General features: G+C 35.7%; 2 protein-coding genes across 33 annotated transcripts in view; both read left to right on the top strand.

Annotated features, from left to right (window-relative positions):
* The window catches only part of LOC131051461 (mediator of RNA polymerase II transcription subunit 6), a 109657-nt gene extending 108040 nt beyond the window's left edge, over positions 1–1617 (top strand). For all 32 annotated transcript variants that reach the window (XM_059207885.1, XM_059207891.1, XM_059207903.1 and 29 more), the window contains one exon: positions 1075–1617. In XM_059207885.1, coding sequence (XP_059063868.1) covers positions 1075–1227 — 153 coding nt within the window. In that variant the 3' untranslated portion in view covers positions 1228–1617. The remainder of the gene's footprint in view (positions 1–1074) is intronic.
* Positions 1618–6308: 4691 nt separating this feature from the next.
* Positions 6309–10588, top strand: LOC131856298 (uncharacterized). Its single transcript, XM_059207907.1, has 9 exons — positions 6309–9119; positions 9213–9290; positions 9375–9473; positions 9576–9641; positions 9738–9806; positions 9906–9998; positions 10094–10162; positions 10254–10319; positions 10426–10588. The coding sequence occupies exons 5-9, from the start codon at positions 9741–9743 to the stop codon at positions 10486–10488; spliced, it is 357 nt and encodes a 118-aa protein (XP_059063890.1). The 5' UTR covers positions 6309–9119; positions 9213–9290; positions 9375–9473; positions 9576–9641; positions 9738–9740; the 3' UTR covers positions 10489–10588.
* Positions 10589–11175: the final 587 nt, after the last annotated feature.

Consider the following 11175-nt stretch of genomic DNA (forward strand, 5'->3'; position numbering starts at 1 on the left):
AGTTGGAATTGTTGTTTCAGGATAAAATAAAGGAAATTCCTAAATGGGGACATTACAGCATCTATATGGATGAATAAATAAAATATATATTGAATATGGGAGAAGATTATGAGAGGTTAGATGAAGGATAGGATATGGATATGTTAATAGTTACATAAGGTTTGAGGGTAGGGTCATAAAATAACGACTCTACAACAGTATATACTAACTATATTTATATATATTCAATAAAATTCCTTTTCGTGAAATAATGGATACATGGACTACGATCTGAAATCTAATATGGCCATACTTTCAAAATACATGATATCAATAATAGGACCAAGCAACAATCACCCTCTTAATGGAACACTTGCCAACCTTGGTTATATGATGCTTGTTTATGTATTGTTTTGCATCTCCATATTAACTCACAACTAAGAAGTCCGGCTGGCAGCAGGATCAACACGAACAATCTGAGAAAATGGAAAGAAAAAAATGGTTGACAAAAGCATTGCATAGATATAAGTACACTTGTATTGTTAGTTTGGAGGGCAATGATTTTAATATGATAACGGTTCTATCTCTCTAAGCACGGAGCTTGCAGAAGGGAGGGAACATTAAAATTGAGTGAGATTTACATCTATCTATCTCTTCAATTACCACTAGTAAGCTCTGTAGTTTTTGTTGATTTAGTCAATCCTACTTGATATTCATTCTTACACATTTAAAATAAATTCCTATTGAGGTGAAAGAAATAATATTTAGAATATCATATGTAGCCTTAAGGATTATAGGGGAATAATATCATTTTAGTGTCACTTTACTATTTGAAAATATTTTGAGGTGTTTGATATTCTTGCTAGAAATGAATCTGGGACTCATATTTTTTCTACTTCGTATTCTGCATGTTTTTTAGTTTATTTATGCTATTATAATTTATTTTGGATTAGGAAAATTAAAATGATGCCTGTTTGTTAGGCACTGCTTTTATCTAGGCACGATTTCTAGAAAATTTAGTGTTTTATTTTATATGTATTATGGTTTAGACTTATTCAAGAACCAAATTTTGAGACAATATTTATTCTTGTTCAGCTACCACCAGCTCCTCCACCACCTCCATTTCCTGAAGGCTTTGCAGCACCCTCTGATACAGCTCAAGGACAGGATGGCCAGGCACAAGATGAACATATAGATCCTATATTTGATCAAGGACCACCAGGAAAAAGGCCAAAAATAGAGAAATGATATGGATCGGATTTTGTTTCTTGATTTTGTAAGATTGCATGCCAAAAATGTAGTAAAATGATGTTTTCACCCGGGTTTCTTAAGTTTCTAAGTTTGATTAAAAAATTATCTTTATTTGTTGTTGGTTCTTGTAACATGCACTTAAATATCCTGAGAGTGAACGTTGGACGATATGTTTTTTTAAGCTCAAGTAGATATCAAGAATAATTACATGGTTGTCTGTTGGATGGCTGTATGATGATGACATTGTGATTCCTCGTTGGTCAAGTGTTTCATGGCTGGAGAAAATTTGTTAAATAGCTGGGTCAAATTTAAATTGAAATAACCTTTATTGTATCAAAAGCTTATGATTTCATAAATCTTATGTAGTTATTGGACCTTTTCTCTTTAGGTATAGATCTATTCAAGAAATACAGAGCGTTAAGTCTGCAAACGTTTTGCAGAAATTCATAATGATACAAACATTGAAAGAAAAAGAGAGTTTGACAATTGAAGAAATAATAGGTTTGCTAATTGCTTGTTCTCATTATCCATGGTTGAACTAGCTCATGGTGTAAGAATCCTTTCAGATTAAATGTCATCTACCTATGAAAAACTTGTTTAGTTGCAAAACGTACATGGCTCTGGGACAAATGTCTTGCTCATCATGGAGGCAATGGCTCAGCAGACCATTTCAATTTTCAATTATGTCTATTCATTTGCTCCTAAAAGTAAGGAAGTCATTTACATATTCCATTTATATTATTGGTCTTGTAAATTTCCTTAAAGACATTACACGGTGACATCAAGATACATGATATTGTTTCTGACTGGAAATCCAAAATATTTATTACTTGTATTACACATTTGAAATATACCCCTTGAGTATGGCATGGAATGAGTGTTGTATGGTCATTCACATTCAGTTTTCCACAAATGGCCACCCCCTTTCTGTCTCAAAACATGGAAAAACAACATAAGTCCAATAAAGCTCCTCTTCGATTATATGATGTCCTCTTTCACAAAGGAATCACGCTTGAAACCAAAGTTAGAGCTTGCAAATTTGCAAATGGAGATTTGAACCATGGTGCCTCCCTTAACATGGGACAAATTTAATCAAGTATAAACTACTGGCATGCTTTAGAATTATGACCTAAATTTATGGAACTTGACACTGCTTATGCTGAAGAGAGCTCAATTAGAAGAGAATACAGTTCTTTAACTAACCACTTCATACGTGCATATGATTGAAAATGTGAAGGTACACTAGATTATGATGCCCTCTCTATGAAAAACATAAAGGTGGGGGCAAGGACCGTGATTTGCAAATTTAACTGCATTTCACTAGATTTGGACAGAACTAACATAAGTCCAAATCTATATCACACATTTGAAAACATTTGAGTCTAGATTATTTAAGGCAAAGAACCAATTCATTGATTTTGCCTTTGTTGTGTCCAAATCTATATCACATTTGAAAACATTCGAGTCTACATTATTTAAGGCAAAGAATCAATTCATTAATTTTGCTTTCTCGTTGACTATTGTAGTCCAACCTCCTTTTTTGGGAGATACAATATCCATGCTTTCATCCTACTCTCCCTGTGCACCTCCATTAGAAGGGAAATCAAAGCATCTAGATTTTTGAAGCTTTTATGAACAATCAACATATCTGGTTGAAGAGATTGGTGCACCTCCATTAGAAGGGAAATCCTTTTCTAAAGAAAGAGGATCAAAGCATCTAGATTTTTGCAGCTTTTATGAACAATCAACATATCTGGTTGAAGAGATTGCCAAAGAAGCTTCAAAACATCCTATTAGAGTTGTTCTGAATAGATGTCATTTTGACTTTTAAAAGCACATCTGTAGGCTTCAACAAATGTGCCTTTCATTCAAATGAAAGATTATGTGCCATGACTTTCTTGTAGGAAGGAGGCATCAAAACAACCTCATTGTTCATTGGAAAAAAGCACCTTACACTTCTCTAGATTTTTGAAACTTTTATGAACAATCAACATATCTGGTTGAAGAGATTGCCAAAGAAGCTTCAAAATATCCTATTAGATTGTTTTTTTTTTGTCGATGAAGGCAAAGCCAAAATATTTAATATTAAAGAGAAAGTTTCCAAATACAAAGTTTAAGCTTGTGCTGATCCTTCTTAACCAAGATAAATGGTAAAGCTTGATAAAAAACATTTATCCTCCCACAAAAATTTGAAACAGTTCAACTTAACCGTAAACCAAGCTTAAGGGACTACTACCATCCACTTATAACTAGCAAGTTGTTTGAGACTGTACAAAAATTCAAGACAAAAAAGACCAAAATACATATCTTTCTTTTTCCACAAACATAATTAAACCCTTGAGGCACCCCTATAACGACCATGACCACCTGCTCGACCCTTACCTTGGCCACACCCACTTTTGCTACCACCCTTGTTGGCATTCTGCAAATCCATCGATTCTTCTTCGCTTGATTGGGGAGGATCGTTGTTTTTTGTTGCCGAAAGAAAGCCATTAAGGATGGCAAAATCTTTGAACACTATTTCCTTATCTGGGTCTTGAGCACGATCTGTTAATACTCTCCATTTTAAGTGATCAACCGTCACGACTGCAATTTGCCTGCCTCATCAAGGCTAGCCCCTTGAGGTCAAGTAAGAAGGGATAGAAATTAATGGTATCTCTCGCTCATGAGGCACATCAAGATCCCTCGGTCTCAAAATTCTAGAGCCGAGCAAGGCATATTTCATGACCCTATCTAGACCCCCTAATAGTTTAGACTCAAATAATTCGAACACAAGCGCTATAGTCTCTGTTTTAACAAAACTAGCATCAAGAACTGAGGCCACAAATCTTGATGAAATGTGTGAATTGTCTCTATAATACTCCCTCCTGGCCAAATGACCTTGTCCCAAGATCGTTTTTGTTGCCAAAATAACCGAAGGGTTTATAGTGTGTAAGTTACACTTTAGTCTCAGGTTCGTGATTTCTTTGAAGCTGTATTGACGAATGAGGCTAGACAAGGATATCAAAGTGTCCACTCCAAAACATGCGATCGAGTCCGGAAATATTCTGATAATAATCTTGGAGGAACTTGCCATTGCCAAATCTGGAGCGAAGACTTGCCTTCAGCTAAGAGAGAAATATGAGAGAAACAACTTAGAGAGAAAGAAAATGAGGAAGAAATAAGGATGGTGGACTAAAAGAAATATGGAATTAAGTGAAATGTCTTCATTAATGAAGGCGTTCGTCACCCTCAACTTAAGTTTGCCATCTTAGTGAAAAACATTCTCTTGATGTGATGACTTTCTCGTCCGGTGCAAGAAAAGCATTAACTCACTCTGCCACTTAATTCGCCATCCAAGGCAAGTGGGGTATGATATAGCCTTGAGTTTAGGAGTCACTAGTGAGTTCGGGTTCCAAAAATCATAATCCTAGATCTCCTAAAATCTTGATCTCGGGTTTTCATCCTCTGGAGCCATGTTATTAAATGCGCACAAACTGATATGATTGGGAGAAAGGCTTAAAAACTTGCCAAAATTAGAAATCACTCTCGTATTGTTTAGAGAATGATTAATTCTGTTTGACTAATTTATCTAAGTCCTTTTTTGAAGAAAGAAGGAGAACCCTGTCAATTGCTCTGATAAGAAGAGAAGAGATCCTTGTGATTTGGCTTGATTACCTAGCAAAGAGTACCTCTGCTCGAGAGATCAATAAATGCATCTTAACCTTGCGAGCTACACCTTGGAAGTTGCTCAACATGACTGATAGTTGACAACGGGTTTGATCGGATCAAAAGATCTAGAAGTATCTATTGAGATTTTAAGTTCTGCAAAGAATATTAAATGGTGGGGAGCTACTCTGCTTATTTAATTTTAGTTAAATTTGATTTTTAAACCACTATCATAAAGTTGTTAGCCCTGTGAGAAGAATCTTGGGCAAAACAACAGACTGAGTCATTGGCTATACTTAGAAATTTTGAACTCGTCCTCCCACCAAACCAATTCATGACCCTTTGTTGCTGATTTTGATAAAAGACCCGCTTCTGAATTGGCTTCCCTGTAAATATGTTTGCATTAGTTCTCTAGCTTTCCCAGAAAAAATAATTTTTTCTCCAATAGGGCTTGCAGTCTCCAATTAGGGAATCTAGCCGTTCTTAAAGCATTTATGACAATAGCAGAATCCCTCTCAATTTTGAGATGCTTGATTCCTCTTTTTGAGCATTCAAAAAGGCCATGCAAAAGCACATTAAATTCGACTATATTGTTGGTGTCAGGAGGGATGGGAAAATAAATTTTACCCTTAATAATTCCTTCATGGCCCCTGACAATACAACCCACACTAGACGGACCTGGGTTGCCTTTGGATGCTCCATCAAAGTTTAGCTTTAACCAACCTCTCTTGTGGGGAGACCAAACTGTTTGGTTTCTTTTCTGATCTTTGCCTCCTATATAAGGGGGAACCTTTATCCCATTCCATCTATGACGAATCTTGACATCCCATTTTGTAAATTCTTTTTTAGGAATAGAATTCAGTGCTAGCTTGCAATTATGTTTTCCACAATGGAGGTCTCTATGGATATAAGGATTGATTCTAACCTTCTTGCTTTATTATCGAAAATTCTCCTATTGTGTTCCTTCCATATTTCTCAGATGAGGCTAGAAGGGCTGACTTCCCAGAGGGAACTGAGAAGGCCATCTTCTGGTCTAATTGGCCATCCTTGACAAAGGGTAGCAATATCATTGGGGAGGGCTGAGATCCACCCTAGTCTGGTTCAAAGCCATCTCCAACATTTGGTTGACAAAAGGGCAATTAAGAAGTAGATGATCAATGGTTTACTCGTGTGCCTTTCACAAAACACACCTTGACGGACCCTCAAAGCTCATCTTCTTAAATCTTTCCGTTGTGAAAATTTTCTTTTTCACTACTAACCAAGCAAAAACCTCAGCTTTTGGAATTAGTTTGCCGCTCCAAAAGAGCTTTTGTGGGATTCCAAGATTGTCATCTTTAGTTTGATTGGCTAAAAGTTAATAGCCATCTTTGGCATTATATTGAACTGTTTTAGGAGTTCAAACTAAGGAGTCTTGTCCATTTTTGAAAAATAATAGTCGATCCTTTAGTGTCTCTTTAAGCAATTGTACTTCATTAGAGGGGAGGGGCAAGCCTTCAAAACTCTTCTAGTTCTAGTCCAAAGAAGAATTATCCTCTGAAAACACTACATAATCCCTTACATGAATACCCCAATTTTGTCTAAGCCAATTTCTTGTGCTTTGAATTGAAATCAAGTTGTCTAAACTTGGGTAGCCACCCCAAGAGTCCTCCCAAAAAAGGCACGTGGAACCAGCATGGACATCCCAAGAAATGAAATCTGCAACTAGATTCCTATTCTTAATTATGAAATTCCAAATCCTGGATCCCTTTGGCCGATTGCCAACTCTCATAAAGTTTCTTGATTCTTCATCTGCAATATAATTAGCATGCATTAGCCTAGCTCATCTTGTTGGATCTTTAATCATTTTCCATACAAGTTTTGCTCCTAGAGCTTGGTTTTGATATTGCTAGTTGCAGATACCCAATCCACCTAATAACTTCGGACTGTAGATTTTATCCCAGGCAATTAAGGTTGTTCTATGCTTCTCTTCCACGTTTTGTTAGAAGAAGTTTCTCATTTTTTTGATAATGAAAGCATTCATTCTTGTTGTTAGTGCCATATATGACAATAGGTAGATAGGTAGAGTTGATATAACCACATGTAACATAACCAACCTGCCTACCCAAGAGAGCCATTTGCCTTTCCAAGAGTTGGTGCTTGTCTCCAATTTTGATTTTAAGGGATCCCATAATTTCAAGTTTCTTAGGCCTCTATCTATTGGAATGCCCAAATAAATGCATGGAAGAGTACCCTTCTTGTAGCTGAAAATACCCGAAATTCTTCTCTCCACTTGTTGAGGGGTTGAGATAAAAATATTTTTGATTTCTCCGTATTAACAATCTGGCCCGAGACTTTACCATAAGAGGTAAGGAGATTTAGAAAATGCTTTGCTTCTTTAGCTTCAACTACACCTAGAAGAAGATTATCATCAATAAAGTTCAAATTAATTTTAAGACCACCTATTAGACTGTTGTTACACAATTCCTTAATAGCTCTTCCAAATGGTTCTGCCATAATAATAAAGAGAAAAGGAGACATTGATTGGGTCCCTTTGTCTAATACTCTTGGAGGATGAGAAGTAGCCTTTAGGTTTTCCATTAATGAAAACTGAGAGCTTAGGGGTTGAAATGCATTCAAAAACCCAATTTATCGATCAATAATTGAATACAAAGGCTTGCATTATCTTGCAGAGAAAACACCAATTTGCATTGTCATATGCCTTTGAGATATCCAACTTGGTGATCATCCCTGCTTTGTTTGTATTCAAAAGGGTACATATAGCCTCTTGAGCAACAATAACGCCATCTAAAATTGATCTCCTCGGGACAAACCCAGTTTGCTCTTAAGATATAATACTGTCCATTATTGGCTTTTGTCTATTAGTTAATACATTTGAAATAATTTTATAAATGGAGTTGCATAAGGAGATAGGTCTGAAGTCCCCCAGTTTTGTTGCCTTCTCTTTCTTTGGGATGAGAGCTATAAAGGTGTTATTGACTTCCTTTAGAAGATTACTAGATTTTCTAAAGGATTCTAAGGCTTCCACTAAATCCGGCCTTAAAACATGCCAACATTTTTTATAAAACCCAGTGGGAAAACCATTCGAGCCAAGTGCTTTGTTTGGAGGAAGTTGATTGAGAGTCGAAGAGACTTCCTCTAAAGAGATCCTCTCAAGTACCGTATGTTTTGTTCATGAGTGATAACTTTAGGGATGACTGCAAGAAACTGGTTTTGCTCCCTTAGGTCCGAACCAGTCTCATTATTTAATAGATTGTTATAGAGGCGAATAATTTCATTCCTAATGGCCCGAGGATCTTCAATGAATTGATGCTCTTGAACCTCCAATTTGGAAATTTTGTTTATGCTTCTTCTTTGCTTGGTGACATTATGGAAGAATTTTGTGGTTTTTGTCCCCAACCTGCAACCAACCCTCTCTAGATTTTTGTTTCCAAAATATTTCTTCTTTCGTGAGGATGTCTTCATATTCTGCTAATAACTCCCTTTCCTTGATGTATTCATCTTGGGACATTCCATCCTTAATTACTTTCTCATTTAGCTCCTCGAGTTGGGATTCTAAGGATCTTTTAGACTTAAAATTGTTCTTAAAGTATGAAGCAATCCAGTCAAGTAACTTCCTCTTAATGTATTTCAATTTTGAGACAAAACAGTACAACTTTGGGCCTTCAAAGCAACCTTCATTCCACCATTGCTTTATAAGGGGAAGAAAATTTGAATCTTCCATCCACATACTCTCAAATCTGAAAGGAGGCTTTGATGTATTGCAATCACCCTGAGGGCTAAGAATAAGTGGATAGTGATATGATCCAGAACATGGTAAAACTTTGCACTCCAAAGAAAAAGGGAAAGAGGAAAAATCCCCCATCCAAAAAAACCTATCTATTTTTTTAGCAATATTATTGAATCCTAGTCTCCTATTATTCTAGGTATAAGTGTTATCCCCTGGTTCCACCTCAAGAAGACTACACTTGAATCCTAGTCTCCTATTATGCAGAGGATATGGCCCTCACCAACGAACTGCTCAATATGTTCTACCCTCTCTATCAGACACAGGTGCGTTTAATTCTGTTTATGACATGTTATCAATTAAGTGACTAAATCTTATAAAAAGAAATGAATTTTTATTTATAGAACAATTTAAAGTGACATATAAATAAAATGCATTGCAGGGTGCAACAGGTGGTGGGAGTACACCACATGCTGTTCAGTTGACTCCACAGTCAGGAGTAGTTTCGCCACCAGAGGTAAAGATTTGTAAATTTGTTAAAAATATAATAATACATTGGATTCAAAATATATTTTTTTAATTATATGTATCATTACTTGATATTTTGTAGGGCTTATCAATGGCTGATATGTCCCAACTTGATGATATCACGCTTTCAACCATTGACTTTGGCCAAGATAGCTATGCGGTACCATTTAGATTTATATATTCTTGACTTAAGTGATATATTAAATACATGCTCTTTTCCCTTATGTTAATTTTTTTCCATTAGTTTACCCCACCCGCCTCAAGGACATCTCGTGTGAGAAAGCCATCCTCTAGCACTCCGAGGCAGAAAAAGATATCCTCTCAGACACCCAAACGACAGAAGGTAATTCACTACAATTTAAATTCAATTGTTGAAATGTATTATGATTAAACATGTATATGTAGATATTGATAAATGCACTTAATTTATTTGTTCTATATACAGAAACATATGGGGTTTACGCAATTAATGAATGCATCTGATGTCGATGAGGTTTAGCAGAGGGAAGAGGTGATATCTTCATATTCACTTTGGATTGCATTCTTGCTTGTTCGAAATAACTAAATCCTTTTATGTCTATATCATATGTTATTATTTTTCATACAGGAAATGGTAATAGCTGCATCAGATTCGACTAGGCCTCCTAAGGTTATAGGAGAACTATACGAGGCTTCGGTTTGCATTTTTTCTACATATGTTAAAAATACTTGTTTTATCTAGTTTGTCAACAACTTTGGGTTATTAACTCGTATGATTGTCTTTAAACTATTACAGGCCCCTTCCAAACTTCCTATTGTTATTCTACCATTCCATTTCAGTAGAAGTCCTACACGTATATTATGGGATCCAACACGACCAAGGCAAAAGGTATGTCTGTCTTAGATCAACTCCTTTTCACTAAGTGCACAACGGAGTTGAAACCGTCTAGTTAACTCCTTTTGGATCACTTACCATGGATATAGGAAATGGTCGTAACTGATTCATCTGTGACTTTGCCTCCTACGACAACAACACATCCATCTGAGGCTTTGGTATGCTTTAGTTTTTTAGTCTATTCATTTTTAGTTATTATGTGTTATTTGACATATATGTCATTAACATGTGTTAATGTTGTTTTACCAGTTACAGCCTCCTTCAGGACATCCCACGGATCCTCAGCCTCACCGAATTGCAGAAGACAGAGATGAGGTAATCAACATTTCAACTTCAAACAATTTAGAATTCAGTATTTAGTTATTTTGATGTTATATTGAGAAAATATATCTGATTTGACATTTGAATTGTCCTTGTGCAGCCACCTAGAGAGCCACATACTGCTTCAAAGAGGCTCGATTTTGATGATCCGCCACAGTCATAGATACCGATAAAGACATATAGTTATAGTTGTGGTCATTGAAAGACCAATTTTTTATATATTCGACATTTGTATATGTATATATCGACTTTGACAGACATGACACATGACACATTTTTGTAACTATTATTGATTTGGCATCTATGCCATTTTTTGATATATGTACATGATTATTGTTCATTTTGATATATATGAAACTTGATATTTGATCCAATTTGTTCATTGATATATATGAAACATGATATTCCTGAAACTTAGTTATTTGCTATTGAAATGTGATCAAATGTGTTCATTGTGTATACGTCTTGAAATGTGATCCAATTTGTTCATTACTTGTAACTCATATGGCGTATACTTTTAAACTATCTATTGCTCATATTGTGTACACCCAAGTACTAATACCGGTAATGTTGATATTGTGTATTTTGATTGAGTGAATTTGCTTTGAGTCCTTCGTGCATGAAGAGATTGGAGTGAAGTTATTTTTTCATAAACTCGTGCTTATGGAGTGAAGTTCATCATTTCAAGAACCAATTAAGACAAGATTTGAGCACACAAAGCAGATTTGAAATTTATCCAAGGATGAGTCGGCTTAGGTAAGGTTTTCATTTAAATTTTATTCCATAACAAGTCGGCCTTAGGGTAAGAGACACACCTATTCATCCAAATCACCTATAAAAGAAGAGTTGA

This window comes from Cryptomeria japonica, chromosome 7 (assembly GCF_030272615.1).
Source record: "Cryptomeria japonica chromosome 7, Sugi_1.0, whole genome shotgun sequence".
NCBI classification, from domain to species: Eukaryota; Viridiplantae; Streptophyta; class Pinopsida; order Cupressales; family Cupressaceae; genus Cryptomeria; species Cryptomeria japonica.

What these genes read in the sequence shown, in the direction of transcription:
- LOC131856298 (XM_059207907.1), top strand. Translation starts at nt 9,741, where the DNA reads ATGGTAATAGCTGCATCAGATTCGACTAGGCCTCCTAAGGTTATAGGA. An exon ending in CACATCCATCTGAGGCTTTG is followed by an intron (nt 10,163 to 10,253) that starts GTATGCTTTAGT and finishes TTGTTTTACCAG; the next exon opens with TTACAGCCTCCTTCAGGACA. An exon ending in TTGCAGAAGACAGAGATGAG is followed by an intron (nt 10,320 to 10,425) that starts GTAATCAACATT and finishes GTCCTTGTGCAG; the next exon opens with CCACCTAGAGAGCCACATAC.